The following is an 18,164-nucleotide window of genomic DNA, read 5'->3' as shown; positions in this document are numbered from 1 at the left end:
GAGTGGAAGGATGGATAAGATAAACATAAAATACGTCATAATGGTAATAGTTTACGTTTGCGTTTTCGCCACTATTTCTGTGCGTTAAATAAAAATCATTGATTTAGTACAAAAGATGTTTCGTTGTTGTATTATTCTTAATACGTGGGATAATTACAGAAACAGTAATATTATTAGAAAGTATGTTTCAAAATAGTTTAGTACTATAACCAATCAGGCACCGGTGATGTCTAATCTATATATTTTATTTTGTTTGGAAGAGGAGTACTGAACAGTAGTTACAGAAGCTATTTGACTAAACTTACACGCGAAACAGTATTGTATGATCAAATATGGTCAAAGAAAATCACAAAACGTCACAAAATACGTAACAAACGCGCTGGATGACGCTACCATTCTTGTCATTCTAATTGTTTGCCTTTGGCTACACCCATCGCGTCGGTGAAGTTTCTCTCGCGAGATTTCCCCGCGATGTAACTGTGCTTGTGTGCACGACAGAGACAAGGAAAGATGGCGACGCAGGAAAGCCAAGCGACTAAAGCAGCCGTCAGCAATGGCGAGGTAAACTCAGCGACTCCCGCCTTGACATTCACGTTCCGTTTCTCCTTTTCGGTGACAAGCGGGCAACTTTGCCCTTGCGGCGTCGAGTGTCACGCCGCTGCCGTTTAAACCGGCCGAGTGACGTTTGTCAGTGCCGGTGCTTTCAAAACGCGTCCCCCACCTTTTGCCGTCCCCCCTTCCTACTGACAAATTAACGCTGTTAGCGTGCAATGCACCAATGGAAACATCCTCACTTGGCAGGACCACTTGCTCATGGCTAACTAGCTCCCCGGTGTCAGTTAGGTCTCAAGGGCCAGGCCTCGGACTAGAGAACAACGCAGTCTCGGGGCGGTCCTCACTCGTCACCTTCATCAAAGCATCGTTTACTTGTTTCAAATGAGCCACTGAGAACTAGCGTGGGCTAACTCAATTTTGTGGTTTTGCAGGAGAGTGGATTAAAGTTCTGGCCGCAATAAAAATTTGGGTGATATAAAGGCAATTGTTAGTTATTCTGGATGTGTATTTACTCAATACTCAACATTCCCCACTACTGTTAGTCTAGTTTTATTTTTATCCAATGCTGTTCCTTACATTTCACTACAGCACTGCAGCACTGTCACTTAGAGTATTTTTTCCTCTGTACTATGTACAGGCCGAAATGAGTGTTCCTCATATTTTTTATGTAGATGTAGGTTGGTGTGTATACACATGTGTATATACACATGTTACTGCGTATATCTACATAGGTTTGATTCTAAATGTTTGCCGTCAATGTTATACATTAATGGCCACATTATGCCGCCGCCCCTGTGTGACCTATATCTTTGCTACTGTAACAATGAAAATTTCCCCACTGTGGGATCAATAAAGGCATTCTTATCTTATCTTATCTTATTTGGAGAACTTGTGCTTGTCCTCAGATTTTTGTGTTTTGAAAAATACAGTGGTACCTCTACATACGAAATTAATTGGTTCTGGAAGAAATTTCTTAAGTAGAAAATGTTGTAAGTGGAGATGCGTTTTCCATGTAAATGCCCTAATCCGTTCCAAGCCTCCCAATATTCAGACATAAATGTTTTCTAAAGCATAAAAATGCATCAAAACATGTAACAAATACATGTCACAATTAGATTATTGCACAATAAATGAGAGTTGTGCATAATGTACAAAAACAAAGAATAGAGTAAAGAATAAAAATGATGGTCATTTACCTTTTTAAAAAATTGCTGTCCTCATCGCTTCTTGCCCTCTTTGGTTCATGTTCTCTCTCAGAAGTGGTTTTTGCTTGGCGTTTTGTAAAGAACTGATTTAATAACGTGGCGACTGTCGATACATTACGGTTATATTCTTTGGCGAGATCAACCAAACGCATCCCTTTTTCATACTTTTCAATTATCTCTTGCTTTGTTTGTATGGACAAAAAAACAGATTTTCTCCTTTTTTTCTTTTCCTCGTTTCTAATTCACGTAAAACTATCGGAACACATCATGGCCCGAAGGGCGAATGACGAGGACGCTGCATAGACATATCTATCACATATATATCTATCTACCTGTCTATCTACACACATAGACACATACGGTAGAGGTCCCTCTTAGCCAATGGGATGCCAGGAAGATGCTAGGTAATAGCCAATGGCAGAGCAGCTATGAGTATGTTGTGTTCAGGAAACTCCGGAGCTGCATGTAGCAGCCCATACTGTATTTTTACCTTTCGAATCCTGAAATTTCTTTCGTAACAAAAGGCAATATTTTCCTGTTGAGGCGTTTCGTAACTTGAAAATTTCGTATGAAGAGACGTTTGTAAGTAGAGGTTCCACTGTAATGCTTTTGGACTTGGATCGTATTGCTTGCGCTTTTATTGTAAATTGATGTACTGTCATCATTACTTTGATAGAGTGGATCCCTGTCAGTATCATCTAGGTTGCCTAAAGGAAAATAAATAATTGGGATTAGAGGAAAAAGTGTAGTGAAGTAGTGGTCTGAATCCAAATATCCATAAAATTCAGGCAAAACAATATTGGATGAATTATGAAATTGCGCAGTTGATTGGACTCTCTAAATTGCCCCTAGGCGTGATTGTGAGTGCGGATGTTTGTCTCTGTGTGCCCTGCGATTGGCTGGCAACCGATCAGGGCGTCCCCCGCCTACCGCCCAAAGACAGCTGGGATAGGCTCCAGCACGCCCCACGACCCTTGTGAGGATAAGCGGTATCGATGATGGATGGATGTTTTTTTTTTAGGGTTCGTTCAAGGTCAGAGAGTTGAGGTTTATTTATTTATTTTCTTTAATGAAAGACGTGAGTCTATTCTTTCTCTGGTAGGTTCGGTGCTTTTATTTTCACAGGACGCAATATTGTGTCTGTTTTGAAAGTCCAATGACTTAAAATGCTCTACACTGCTCTGAAAACGTCTAGCAGTGAATGAGGTCATTTAATGCACTTGAAATGACTAAAATGGTGGTAGCCCACTTTGGTTCATCGGTCAAGCGGTTTTGGTGCAATGTCAACCATGGCAAACTGGGATATGGTCCACTTTTAGAACCAAGGAGCTGCTAGGTAGTTATGACTAGCGTCGCCTTGAGTGATAAATGACCATTACTGCCAGGGGCGGAGCGTAGGTATCAGCACAGAGGGGGCGGAGCATTCTCGACGGGCCCTTATGAAAGTCGCTTTACCACCAAACAACTTCAAGATAACGGACACCACAACCTACCCAGCAAACAGCACAAGTGCTCACTCTTATTGAGCCAAACAAGCCTATGTGCCCCAGAAAGCAGAGGACCGGGCCGCGACTGGTCTCTTCTTTAAGCCTTGTATTCCGTTCACTGATACATGACCTATAAGCCAACTGGAGCAGTCAATTATTACACAGTTATTCCAATTGTTGGTTAGATTAGTTTGATGATTCACTTTAACTGGACGTAATAAATCAGTTTAAAATCTTTTCTGTTAGTTTGCGAGGAACTGGTTAGTGTGTCATCTTGCTTTTGTTGTAATTGATTAAAACCGCATTTGCCCTGCTTGTAAATGTCACTGTCATGCAGAAACAGACAATTGCTTTCGTCAATGCATTAACCATTACCAGAGTGCCAATTCTCAACTTCTCAACTTGTGGTTAATTGTTAATCCTTGTGCAGCTTGTGGAAATTGCTTATATATTGTCATTGATTGAACTCCCACAGATAACCACCTGCGTCCGCGCGCGCGCTTGTTCTGTAGCCGACTGGTGACATGTCACACGTCGATGCCTATAAACTGTGGCAGGGCGCCGATGGTGTAAAACAAAATCATTTTGCTTCACATCAGGGCCGTAAAATTTTATATATGAAAAATCGGTGACTTATCTCCAGACCTTAAAACACTCACTTCACTCACTCTAATAATTTACCGGCTCTACTCAACTGCAGTGTCGCAGCTTGTCATAGGTGGAGCCCTTTTGTCTCACATGGATTGAAAACAAAGGGGAAGATTAAACGTTGCGATAGCCAATGGGTCCCATGACTTCGCATGTGCTCTCGTGTCTATTGTGTCACTTGAACAGAAAAGTGACCTCAGTGATGGTGACAGTTTTTGCTTTGTTTTGCATCACGGCAGGCTGAAATGCAATGCAATGAAATGAATTGTTAATTATTTTTAATGATTAGATCATTGTTGTTTAGCCTACAAAGGGTGTGCATCTCCCAAGTCAAGTCAAATTTATTTATATAGCCATTAATCACGAAGTCTCAAAAGGCTTAACATGACCACAGTTGACAAATATTAATGATCTCTCTCCAATCAGACTATTCGATATGGCGATACACGGCGTGCGATACGATTAGGCATGAGCTGATATTCGATTCTGACGGTATGATGATCATGAGCAAGAATATTGCGGTACCACAGCATTAAAATTACAACTCCAAAATGTCCTTTTTAATTTAAAAAAAAAGTGTAAATAAAAACAGGATTTTTCCCCTTTGAACACAAATTATTTTATTTTTAAACAAAAAATACAGTATTTGATACAGAATAAACCTGTATTACGCTAAATATTACCAATGTTTGTCTCGTAATTCTTCTTAGTAAATCACAGTGTCCCATCACTTGTGAGCTATTTTAGAGCAGACCCGTAGTCTACTCATGTTGTCCTTGGGGCTAACTAGTACCTGCTGGGACCATTTTTTTATGAATATGTACATTAATCAGAGTGAAAAGGCATCCCTGTTTGCAGTGTCTCTTTCTTCTTGCTCCCTCCCTCCATGCGTAAAAAAAGGAATTGGAGGCAATTGACTTCAAAGAGGTGGCTCACTTAGAGTGGGAATCTATGGGTACCTCACGATTTGATCCGATTCCAATTCAGAGGCCCACGATTCTATTTAATTCAGATTCAGAGGCCTATTATTCGATTCGATTGCGATTCTGATGCATCACTACATTGGCTTACATTTTGTAGTAAATGTAAATGTAAAACACTGGTACCTTTTTTAAAACAAAAACTCAAGGAAAAGCAAAGATTTATATTTCACACTTTGACTTTGCTCCGCTCGTACGAGGTTTTGCTTGTCACGTATTGGTTTAGCACAGCAGTCTGACGTACAAATGCACATAATTGCTTGAGCATGCCTTTAGTTTTTTTAGTTAAACTTTAAATATCGATTAATACCAATGAAATGATCCAGAATCTTTTTAATATGCTGAACGATGCATCGAAAAAACAATTATTGTTCCCACCCCTATCTGTTTACTCAACTCTGCAAGTAGACAGTCATGTTGTGTGCTGCTTAGATGTTTCCTCAAAAAAAGAAAATGGCCTTGTTGCTGGTGACAGACAGTATTAGCGGTTATTGAAAACTTAACTTTTTATAACCACAGTAAATCATCAAACCGGTAATCGGTCCATACCTAGATACATTTCAAGGACGGTTTGATTTTAAAGTAAAAACAATTCAATTTGGTTGGATATGGTACGGTTCAGTTCAAGAGGACATGATGTAATGAGTTTCCTGTTGTCATTTTACTTATGAATGAACCTGTCAATGCTGTAAACACAAGACACTTCTTAAAATGCTGGTACTAAAAAAAACTGTACTAATGGATTGTTTTTGACGGTAAGGTATCGCAGTACCGTAATAATGAAATTTTGCTCGACTGACACTCAGCGGCGTTCACACTTACAATTTGTGGATGATCCTTTTTATAACGCTACATTGAGCATGTCTTGTTTTGTGATGCAGGTTAGCAGTAATGGAAGTGCTGCGACAACAGACGGACGGACAGTGCAGACGACGGACAATGCACAGGACCCCCAACAACAGCAGCAGCAGCAGCAGCAACAACAACAAGCGCCTAATGCCTGGCAGGTCATTAAAGGAGTGCTCTTCAGGTACATACACGCAACATATGTTTTTAAGATAATTTATAAGTACAAGAACTATGGTCCTATTGAAAGGAGAGAGATTAACACGTAATTTCCAGTATGCTGTTGACGCCATGTTCCTCTGTGTATGCAGTATGGGCATTTGGCAAATTGGGAGATATTCAGCTTTATCTGCCAAATTTGCTGAGTAGAGATGTATAAGAATTGCTGCTCTGTGTTAGGCAAGTGATTGTTTAGGGGGATAAATAATATATATTTTTTTTATCATTTGAATTTTTTTATATTGACTCATGCACTTTTTTTGAAAATCAATTGACATGAAGATGGGACTTTTGCTTTTATATTACCAGTATTTCATGTAAAATGTTATCGCACTTTGTACTTCAAAATAGTTCTGGGTTGTTTTTATTTGTTGATGCCAAGAGCATAAAAAAGATGCCAGTAAAGCTTAGTAAATTTTGATCATTTTGGTGCCAATTCGTATTTCACTGGAAAACTGTTTTCAAAGATCAAAGAAAGCTGTTAAAAAAAATGCTGTTAAAAGTATTTGAGTAGAAATAGACTTTCTACATGAATTCCAAGATTTTACTCAAGTAAATATTTGTTACAAGCATTGGATAACATTTCCATGATTAATTACAGAAAATTGTGCGATTAATTCTTTTTAATCGCTTGACAGCACTTTTTTTTAATATAAATATGAATATTTTTTTTAATTTGCACATTTAACCGATTAACTGCCTAAGATTTACATTCGTCAGTTGGAATCCAACCGTGTACTGTCGTCAAAAAAAATCTATTGGTTAAGCACGTTTTTCAACATGTAGGCATGGAAGAGCTTCTCGCCCAGCAGGTCTGAAAGGCAGTGTTGAAATCAACTGTAAGGACTAACAGCTGATGACGCCGTTGCATCGCTTTGGATGTGAGATCAGCACAGCTTTTGAGTAGAAGATAAAGATTAAGCTGAGAAACTCGACTAGTCATGTCAATTATAAGGAGAAAAATGCCAATGTGTTAAAAGTTGGGCAAATTTAGGCCCTTGACACATGAACAATGTATTTATATTTTGGAAAAAATTTAGTTAATGGTGTGGTAAGTCGTAGAAAGTGTATTTCGCAATAGTGATAAGAGGTGGCGCAGTTGTGTGTGTGTGTGTGTGGGGGGGCAACTGACATTACAGTCAAGCCATGCGTGTCGCTGGCAGTGCGTTTTTTAGTTATACATCTGCACTTATTATCATTATTATTATTATTATTGTTATTATTATTTTCCATCAAAAGCCCTTTTTCTGTCATATTTTTGCTACGTTATAGTTGGAGGTGCCGCAAAAGCTAAGATATTAAGGTCAGAGTCATTGTTTTGCTTGACATATTTCTTTTCCCAAAATGCCACTTTAGTCTGTTTGCTCAAAAATGGGAGTTTTTGGTGCATTTTGGGGAACGCCGCTTTGAAAACGGGTAGCAGTAAATGAGTTAAACTTCGGATGATTCATTGTAATTAATACACAGAAAAAAAAGAAGAAAAAAAAGAAAACAGACCAGGCAAGCCCGGTGAACTGTATATTAATCCTCAATTAAAGCAAATACAACACTTGTTTTCCCACTCGTCATGTGGTATACACACGTCATTTGCTGTTGGAATGTTGTCCCAAATCCTTCTTGCTTTGCCTTAAAATCAGGGACCATGGCAGTTTTTATAAAGTCCTCCATAACCCATACAAAATCAAAGTTATGTATTGTGAGCATATAGCCTATGGGTGAATTATTTTTAGTGTTTCGCTGAGGTTTTATTTTTAGAATTGCACTGCAGGCTGTGCCCACCCCTGCCTGGCTAAACATCACTCTAAAATCTAAGGTCGCCTTTGGAATCACCCTCGAAAACCTGAAGTTTACCCGGAAATTGAACACATAGAAAATAACCAATATTTCAGCCCCAGTGGCAGAAACATAATTAATTCCAACACAAATTGAAAGCTTACACATGTGGCTCTCAAACTGGTCCAAGTTTATTCATCATTACTGTTTCAATCGAAGATGTAAAAATCAGTGCAATCCTCAGTGCAAGAGAAGCACTATTGTTAACTTAAAAAAAAAAAATCAAGTGGTAAATACCATCTTCTGTTCTGTTACAAAGACGTCGATATCGTCATTGTCTACAAACATATATCTTAACCATATATCACGTTCGACTGGTTCCACTGGTTCAAAGTCCACAAGCATGTCGTCTTTTTCACCTCGACGGCATCCGCCATTACTGGCGGACATTACTGACATCCTCCGAGGCGTCACGACACCGTCACGTGTATATTCCGATGCATTTTATTTGCTAGGAGACCGAGGAATGGATTAAAAACTGACGTACAGTATACACTCTCCCGGCTTTAAAGGGAGAAACTCGCAACAGCGCTCCCGGATTTAGTGGTAGAAACACGGCTATGCGCTCCCGACTGACCTTAATGGGTTAAATGATGTGCCTCTAGAATTTTTATCATCTGGGCCATCAGTAGCTGGTTCCGTCGAGGGCCGTCCACTCCAGACCCCAGCACACCGGCCGGGGCACCCAGAGTACCCAGCAGGAACCTCTTCACTAAGGACACCCTCATGGTATTGCTTAATATTATTACAATGTCTTTGGAAACACTCTCGTGATCATCTAATTAAAATGCGAGAAACATTTAATTCTAGATCCCCTTGTCGCTTGTATTTGAACAGCAAAGGGTCCAAACGGTCCCCCATGTATGTATCTAAACAGCCATATTTCTCACCGTGCCTGCAGGATATGTATGTGTACATCTCCCAGGAGGAGGTGTTCATAGACTTCAACAACACAGATGCTCTTTTCTGGTTCCACCGGGACCTAGTCTACGGAGACTGGTCCACGGGGGAGAATGGGGACGGCTGCTATGAGCACTACAAGGAGATGGCTATCCCTGAGGTGAGACTTTTGGAGGCGCGGGTGGGATCAGGTGGAAGAGTATTTACAGTGAACCCCGCACAATGCGTGTGGAATAGAGACCAAGCCCTGCTGCAAATAGCAAAAGTCTGCGTCATTGACGACCCCCTGAAGGGGTGTAATTCCCTATAGATGCCATAAGATGGCAGCAAAGCACTTTAGATTGCTTTATTTGCTGTGGTCTTGAACAACACAAAGAATAATCCGCAAATAAATAATCTGTTTGACTGTATTCAGTAGTTAAGTTATTCAACAAAAAATTATACATTTATTTTCCCATGTTGTTAGGTCAGTTTGTGCTCCCTATGAGCCTCAATTGCAGATGGCAATTGCAGATCTGCAATTGAGGCTCATAGGGAGCACAAACTGACCTGACAACATGGGAAAATAAATGTACACACTAGCACTTGACACAAACAGAAGAAGTCACTAAACAATTCACACACAATTATGGATGTTAAAGGGAAGTCAACCCCTAAAAATGCTTTGCAATAGTATGTTCTATGCGCCTTCACAAGTCTAAATATGGCATTCTGATTAATACTGTGATTGTGGAATATGAGTTAAGCACCAAAATCCACCCATTTTTAGCTATCTCACGGGGCAGCCATTTTATCACTTCTGTCGACTGAAAATGACATCAGTTGCCCGGGGCTAGGGTAACGACCAGCTTCAGAAAACAGGTGAGCCGTAATTGGTCGTTACCGAACTCATATTCCTCAAACACAATATTAATCAGAATGCCATGTTTTTCGACTAGTGGGCCTGCATAGAACATATTGTTGTAAAGAAAAATGTTGGCTTGACTTCCTCGTTAAGGCAAATTGAGATGGTGAAGTAGACTACATGGGCTATTCGTAGCTGCATCAGGAGAGAGGCAAAAGCACGCTTTCACATTCTTCCCTCGCATGAGGTGAAGTCAAGGACTGCCAACAAAATAGGACATGTAAATGCAGATGAAAAGACACCACCAATGAATGAAACCTTACAGCACCACCAAAATGGTGCCAAATTAATACTTTCATTGTCTTGTCTTGATTACAAAAAGTGAGTTTTTCACTTGATAAAGTAGAATAGGTTCCAGAATAAATTTGCACATAGCTGGATTTGTAAATACCAAGACCACAGAATTATCAACTAGTGGATAGTTGCATGCAGGTGGTATTTGATTAACTCTGTGTCTATGTTGACTTGTAGGCGGTGCAACAGAACGGCTCCCTCTATATACACGTCTACTTCACGAAAAGTGGACTGCACCCAGACCCAAAGCGCAAAGGACAGTACCGCAGACTGGCAACTGTTCATGCATCACGAAGTAAGCAGATGTCTTTTTCAGATTTGAAACTCAGCAATTTCTGTGGCGTTGCGTTAACTGGGCCACTTTGGCTTTTCAGTGCTAAACAAATTCAAGCGTAGGAAGTTCCTGAAGACCAAGAATCTACTTACAGGAGAGACGGAAGCAGATCCAGAGATGATCAAGGTTGGTCAGCAGCTTACGACAGTTTCTGTTACTACAGCGGCATCCTAAACTGATTTTGCACATAAGCGCATTCACCATATTCTGTGAACTAAGGCTAGGTTCACACCGCAGGTCTTAATGCTCAATTCTGATTTTTTGGGAAAAATCTGATATTTTTTTGTGTAAGCGTTCATATTACATTATAAATGCGGCCTCGGTCTCGTCTGCTGTATGAGCACATGCGTCGTCAAAGTGGCCCGCAATCGGCAGAAGAAGAGACGACGTCACACCCGGCGTTGTGTTTGCGGAAGTAAATGTGATCCAGCGTGTCGGGGCATTTCGACAGTGGAGCGATTCGGTCAGAGGTAGAAATACAGTATTTGGGGGAAATGATGAGGTGAGGCTTTTCGATCTCATTTCATGGAGACATCACTAACGATGACCTCACGTCTTAGCAGTGCGTAAAAAATGAATCTATCTGAGCCGTGGCTGAATAACTACGATCGCCATAAATGTCCACTTTATGCTTCATTTTTCAAGTGGTATTAAGTTAAAGTAAAATATAAAGTCTATAGTGTTACTCAAAACAACTTTGCAGATTCGATCCCCTGCTGCCCAGCACTTCCCCTCTGCCTGCGCGGAGCGCATCTTGGGCTCGTCAATGTACAACACAGTATATGCGACCTGGCCGTTCAGACCGCGAACGCATTGGAAAAGATCGGATACGTATCCGATCTAGGACCACATATGAAAGCGACCCAGGCCGCATTTGAAAAAATCGGAATTGAGCCGTTCAGACTGTCATAAAAAAATCTGATACAGGTCGCATGCCTGCGGTGTGAACCTAGCCTAAGGTACTAACACTAACAGTAGTAAAGCAATACTTTAGGTAAACATTTTTAAATACAAGACAATCAAGTGCTTTGGCAACCGAACATGCTGTCTCATGACCACATTCCTACGCTGCTAAGGAAATATAGTTCTTAATGCTCTATTGCAAGGGGCCTGACTTACTAATATTACAATTAGCAACCGCTAAATTGTGACTCACTCCGACCAGATCTCGGTTCCACATTACCTTTGCCAGGGGGTGTAGGGCCACCCGAACTTTATTGATTAATAAATATGATGAAATTAACATATTACTTTTTTAAAATTATATAGTACATTGTATTTTGAGTTTCATCTACTTAAATTGATCAATCATTCTTGATCTTTTTTACCGCACTGCACACATATTTTTGCTTTTCAGGTTAAATACTTCCATAAGGAATGGTTTGAACAAGGTATCAAGCCCAAAAAATGTCAAATGTTAAATATTCTGTTATATTTTATACTGGGCAAAAAAAACAACAACATGCAAACAAGAAAAGAAGTACGCAGAAGTAATCTTTTCCTCAAGGCCTAAATAATGAAGTATAAAGCAGTAAATAAGCAATGATGACTATACAGGGCTTAATGTAGGAGCCTTCAGATTGGGCAAACTGTCGGCAACGGGTGTAGACGTGCTGGAGACCGCCATATTTAAAATAAGTAAAAGAGGGTTTTCCGCTTTAGGTTGCTGTGGTTTTCACTGTAGAAAATTTGAGCGCACAGCAAGCGTAACATGAAGTTTGAAATAATGCGATTGGAGGTGTTGCGGTTTTCCATGGGTTGTTTCCTCATCAGGTTTGCGCCCGTTTTTGCATGTGCAAACCTTTAGCAAATCGCTACCAAAGTATTTAGTTGTCAACGTGATGGACAGTATTTACCAGTACTGTAAACACTGACTCGAAAGTTTAGCCAAAACACTTAAGAAATTGAACACCTTCTTTTGACGTGATGGAGAAAATTAAATCTAAGCAATTTGATCTCCTCTCAGCGGGCTGAGAGCCACGGTCCGGTGGAAATCATCTCTCACTGGCACCCCAACATCACCATCAACATGGTGGATGACCACACAGCCTGGGTAAAAGGCTCTGTCCCACCTCCACTAGACCAACGTAAGCATCTCCACCACAACTTAAGGGAAATGTTTGAGATGAGTTTAGAGATGGATTGTGACATTCCTCCCCTTCTTCCACCAGATGTGAAATTTGATGCGGTGAGCGGCGACTACTTCCCAATAGTGTACTTCAATGACTACTGGAACCTTCAGAAGGACTACTATCCCATCAATGATAGCCTGACGACGCTGCCGCTACGCCTCAGCTACTGCCCGCTGTCCTTGTGGCGCTGGCAGCTCTATGCTGCCCAGAACGCTCGCTCGCTGTGGAACTTCCTGCCCGAGGACACCTACGAGCAGTCTGACGAGGATCAGGACTCGGTCAAGGTAGGGTGGACGGAAAACAGTGGAACCTTGAATGTCCTTGGTTGCTGGTCATTCTCAAATAGTTTTTCCGATTTTCAAAATGTTTGCTCTACAGGAACTGAAATAACTGCTTCAAGCTGCTAACATCATACAAGCATAGAAAAATAAACTGAACATTGTACATTGATGAGTGTTAAGTGGTTTTCTTATTGTATGACCTTAATGTAGAAATGTTGAGGTTCCATTGTAGTAAGACATTAACTGCTATGTGGTTTGAAGCTACTTAATCTCCTAGTTGTCTTCTCAGTTGAAGTTTTAAAAATATTTTTAAAGGTGGCCCTACTGGAAACCAACCCCTACCTCCTGGGACTCACCATAGTGGTTTCCATTGTGCATAGCGTCTTCGAATTTCTGGCCTTTAAGAACGGTAAATTCACATCAACAACGCTCATCGTCTGTGTCCTCATTGGACCTCAAGGTTTTCAGCCGCTCTTTTCTTCCCAAGACATCCAGTTCTGGAACAGCAGACAGTCTTTGGAAGGCCTCTCTGTGCGCTCCATCATCTTCGGAGTGTTCCAGTCTCTGGTGGTGCTGCTCTACATTCTCGACAACGAGACCAACTTTGTGGTGCAGGTCAGCGTCTTCATCGGCCTTCTTATCGACCTCTGGAAAATCACCAAGGTCATGGATGTCAAAGTAAGTCAAAACCCCACGCAGTTATTTTTATGAATGTTGGTGTTGTCTATATCAAAACATGTTTTATCTTTGCGTAGTTGGACAAAGAGAATAAAATCGTGGGATTGTTCCCAAGACTTGTGTTCAAAGACAAGTCCACATATGTGGAGTCTTCAACCAAAATCTATGACGACGTAAGTCAAGACCGCTGCGGAATTAATTGAAGTTTTTTTTGTTTTGTTTTTTTGGTCATGTGACGATGCTTTGTGGTTGTTTGTGACCTGGTCCCTCTGGCTCTGTACACAGATGGCCTTCAAGTACTTGTCGTGGCTGCTCTACCCTCTGTTTGGCTGCTATGCCATCTACAGTTTATTGTATGTCGAGCACAAAGGCTGGTACTCATGGGTACTAAGCATGCTCTACGGCTTCTTGCTAACCTTTGGTAAGTAAGGTAACAATGTGTTTTTGAGCTTTTCATTTTCAGCCACAGGTAATGAAATTATGAAATAAGTTAAATAGAATGGTAAAACACAATACCGTGTATTGTTTTTGGTACTACGTGGTGGCAGCCGATTCAATTTTGCTTCGTATTCCGGAAATTGAACTTTTGTTGTAAAAGCTCCCACGCATTGGGCGACAGAGACACTCTACACTTCGCCTACTAGCCACAGGCACATAGGAAATTATACTTAAGTATTATTGTAAAAAACGTTAATTATTTATATATACTGCATCGGTTCAGCTTTTTCAACTGGCACCAAAACTAGTGGCCAACGGTCGATCACTCATGAAAACTAGTTGCGTCACCCCGCACACTAGATAGACCAATCCGACCGCGGCCAATTGTTACCGACGCCTAGCCCCTGTTCCGCTGGGCCTACTGTTGGCACGTTGCACTAGAAAAATTACAAAAAGCAGCGATGCTGACCATTCAGTACCTTCTGCGCATGAGATCTACTACCCCTCCATACCATGGGCGTCAGTAGTCACTATTCCTCATGGTTAGAAAAAGCCACCCGGAAAGCTGTTGGTGGGGGCGAAATAGGGCACTGATCATGATCGGCCGATTTTCGTGAAAAATTACAATATATTCCGCTATATTTTTCGCTCACGAAGAACTTGCACGTGAAGCAAACCCTTACGGACTTGACACAGTATTGTGCAATACTTGCATTGTCAACCCTCGCTGTTGTACTTGTAAGAAGATTAAGGCAGCAAAGACAAAATTCTCAAGGCTTTCCATCGCTTACTTTTTATCCGCATTCATCGCTTCCTGTTCTTGCCCCGTGCACTGATTCGCTACCTAACAGATTCAACATGCTGAATCGCCCACCAGCCACTTCCTGACGGGATACGATTTTACGACAGTGTTCACTACACCAATCAGACGGCGCAGTCCGGCGCCTCGACACTTCCCAACGTCGGATTGGTCTATCTAGGCCAGGGGTGGCCAAGTCCGGTCCTCAAGAGCCACAATCCAGCCTGTTTTAGGTTTATCCCTACGGCAACACACCTGACTCAAATCATCAGGCTCATTATCAGGCTTGTGCAAATCTTGCTGATGAGCTGATCATTTGAAACAGGTGTGTTGCTGATCTATGCCTTAAGTTGCTTGGTGTCCATGAGGTTTTAGAGTTGCCACACAGTGAGCGATGTGGCGAAACTCCACTCAACACTTACATAATGTGCGGGGATCTGCACCAAGACTTTACACGCAGCTAAGTCTTGGGCACTATTTTTGCGGTGTTTCAAGATTTGAATCGCAGTTGTATGATGTGGTGACGTGGAAAATGATAGCCAATCAAATGCACAGAAGCTTTCCCACAGGCAAAAGTAAATAAATAAAAAAATTAGGGTTATAAGCGAGTGGGACGGAGCCGTCCACCACGTGCCGCCAAGCAATAGAAGTACAGTATTTCAGTACCTATATTATTTTACAACAACACTTAACAATATTTACATTTTCATTTGGAACTGTGGACGAAATATCGAAGCTTGTGATAAATATTCGTGAGCATGTCGGCTACATTCAAATGAATGGGCGTGAGCCCCGCCTTTGAATATATTCCCGTTTGTTTATCTTTATTCTCAACCACATCCTCTTTCTGTAGCGAAGTTCGTCTGCCTAGAATGACACGACATTTTTGAATAGATTAAAAAAAAAAAAGTGATGTGGTACAGCACATTGTATGAGGAGCCCCCCAGAACGTGATACGGGTTCATAGAGTTCACATCGCAAGGAGTACTTAATGCTGAATTGCCCAGTGTGCTTTTATGTCTCTCTCTCTCTCTCTCTCTCCCCCTCCATTTCAGGCTTCATCACAATGACGCCACAGTTATTCATCAACTACAAAATGAAGTCAGTGGCCCACCTCCCATGGAGGATGCTCACATACAAGGCTCTGAATACGTTCATTGATGACTTGTTTGCCTTTGTCATCAAGATGCCCATGATGTACAGGATAGGATGCCTGAGAGATGGTACTTCTACTCATAAATCATAACTGAAAAAGTTTTTTTTTGGTGTGGGCATACTGCCACTTTATTGTGGTAGGTCTGATGGATGAATGTCAATACTAACTAAAACTGCCTCTGGGTACTTACTACGACTGATACCAAGTTGTGTCATGGTAGACTTGTTTACAACAAACCACAGGTGTGGCATCTGTAAAGCTGTGGTTTATGGGTTATTTCATATAGAGACATATTAACACTGACCAAGAAATAGATTAGTTGGGTTGCAAATTAAAAAAAAAATAAATAAATAAAAATTTAGTATCCGCTGATAAGAAGAGAGCACACTGTGCTTATATGGTGAAAGAAAGGTGAGAAGTTTGGAGTGGATTTATTTCATGCTTGACAAGCACAGTGCAGTGTACACAAATTATAAAATAAAAATGCCTGGTGCTCTTCTGCAGTCTATTAAATCAGTGCCGCTGGCCAGTACATAAGAAAATGTATTAATGTATATGTTTTCTTTGCAGATGTTGTCTTTTTCATCTACCTATATCAGCGTTGGATTTATCGAGTGGACCCCAACAGGGTCAACGAGTACGGCACCAGCGGAGTCGACCACCATCAGGATAACGCAGCAACAGCTGATGCCCACGCGGCAGTCCTCACAGACAAACCAGACAGGGAGAAAAAGAACGAATAAGCCAGATGATGACGGCCACCCCCATGTTTGGCCTTCCTGGCTCTCGGCGCCAGGGCAAAGAGGACTTGTGGAAAATAGGCAGATGGGGTCGGCTGTCATGGACATCGCCCAAAAAATGAGAGAGAAAAAGAAAAAAAAATTGCAGTTCAGCTGTTCCCTCCGATTCTTGTTCGGCTCCACGGAAAATCATCTTCAATGTAGACTTCGTAAATTTTAATTTTTCTTACCAGCCCTCTGGTTTTGCAGTTCAAGTGAAGTAAAACAAAACGTGATGTACTGTATTCTGTTTGATTTTGGGAGGGTACAGTGTCTTGGAAATGAGGCTGGCAAAGTTTGCGTTTATAGACTTTTTTTTTGTATCCATGGAAGAAAGAAGCCAAGTGAAGCATCGTCTTTGTGTATATCCCATGTGAATCTTTTCTTTTCATTCCACGTGAGAATCAATTTGATCTTGGAGGAAAACTGGAAAATCACCTCGGGAAGATGGCAACAGTACATCAGTGACAAGACCGTGACTACAACCTTTAATTTTAAACAAATTGTTCATGTTCTAAACTGGAACAGAAAAAAAGAAGCCTTGTTGGTATTAATATAAATATTAATATTGTCAATGAGCCTTGTTTTTCCATCACCGACTCATTCTTTTGTATACGTGTACCGAATTCCAGCTTGTTAATGAGTGCCAAAGTGTCTAGCAATATCGTATTTACAAATATAATACCGGTAACCCCCCCGCCCCCCCAACAATCAAGCCACCGCAACCCCTGGCTGCGTGTTTCATGTTCACATTCCACAGCAGTTGATATGCACGCACAATTGTTTTTCCTAGTTTTCATTGTGAGGGCTGCGAATAGCAAAAAAAGGTTCCATGCTGCTCCGTATAGAATTTTGAGCATTCAGGTTTATTGGAAAACTTAAGTGTGATTGAAATTATCCATGGTAAGACTTTTATTTTCTCAATGCGCTGCGCCAAATACAAAAACATAATTCTTGTTGCTAATTGGTATTGAAGTAAAAAATATATATTTTGAGTGCTCATTTAATACTTTTTAACTCATTAAGTACCAGACATTTTCAGACCCCTTTTTTACCCTAACATTTGAAAAAATGTGAAAAGATATATAAATATGTTCCTGGGATTGAGTTCTGAGATGTGGAATTTGCTCGTGTGGAGTTGTTGCGGTTTCCCCACATTCCATTCATTACCTTGAGGATGTTTGTGAAGGGTATAGAAAATGGATGGATGTTTGTACCAGTGGGTGGCCTCGATATTTTACCTTTAAAAACTAATTTAGCTCCTCCAATAGCATAGTTGACAGATCTTTCTAATGTACTGCTTAACATTGCCGGAGTTAAATTTTCTTGACAAGAATTTTGCATGACTTTAATTTCTACACAGTATTTGGCCTACATTTACACTAATGCCCAATCTTCGCATTGTTCAGTTGTTACACCAGTATCGTAACCAGCTGATAAGTTAATTTAAATGGGCCCAGTTGCACCTAAAGCCTCCCTCGACTTTCACTTTCAATTTCATTGAAAAGCGCAGTAGCCTGTTACCACTAAATCACCCGCAGGTGTCGCTCCCTGATCACAATGTAGGGATTTTTTATATGGTGTAGTATCCAGTTCACCAAAAAAATCCCTCAGATTATATGCCTTTTTAAATAATGAATGTCACACATTACAGAAACGTGCACTTTTGTGTAAATTGCAGTTACCCTGAGATAAA

At 40.9% G+C, this 18,164-nt stretch overlaps 1 protein-coding gene across 1 annotated transcript; it reads left to right on the top strand.

The window, feature by feature from the left end:
- Window positions 1-404: 404 nt before the first annotated feature.
- Window positions 405-17,046, top strand: clptm1 (CLPTM1 regulator of GABA type A receptor forward trafficking). Its single transcript, XM_086036920.1, has 14 exons — window positions 405-561; window positions 5,757-5,905; window positions 8,379-8,502; window positions 8,675-8,833; window positions 10,049-10,166; window positions 10,246-10,331; window positions 12,172-12,292; window positions 12,377-12,621; window positions 12,934-13,027; window positions 13,106-13,296; window positions 13,374-13,469; window positions 13,582-13,717; window positions 15,589-15,756; window positions 16,260-17,046. Exons 1-14 carry the CDS (start codon window positions 511-513, stop codon window positions 16,430-16,432), a joined length of 1,911 nt encoding a protein of 636 aa, XP_085893046.1. The 5' UTR covers window positions 405-510; the 3' UTR covers window positions 16,433-17,046.
- The last annotated feature ends 1,118 nt before the right edge of the window (window positions 17,047-18,164 follow it).

Source organism: Filicampus tigris, chromosome 7 (genome assembly GCF_054856515.1).
Source record: "Filicampus tigris isolate MCC_2025a chromosome 7, RoL_Ftig_1.0, whole genome shotgun sequence".
NCBI classification, from domain to species: Eukaryota; Metazoa; Chordata; class Actinopteri; order Syngnathiformes; family Syngnathidae; genus Filicampus; species Filicampus tigris.
Note: the sequence above shows the minus strand (reverse complement) of the source record. Positions and strands in the feature narration are given on the sequence as shown.

What these genes read in the sequence shown, in the direction of transcription:
- clptm1 (XM_086036920.1), top strand. Translation starts at nt 511, where the DNA reads ATGGCGACGCAGGAAAGCCAAGCGACTAAAGCAGCCGTCAGCAATGGC. An exon ending in ATTTCTGGCCTTTAAGAACG is followed by an intron (nt 13,028 to 13,105) that starts GTAAATTCACAT and finishes TTTCTTCCCAAG; the next exon opens with ACATCCAGTTCTGGAACAGC. An exon ending in CAACCAAAATCTATGACGAC is followed by an intron (nt 13,470 to 13,581) that starts GTAAGTCAAGAC and finishes CTCTGTACACAG; the next exon opens with ATGGCCTTCAAGTACTTGTC.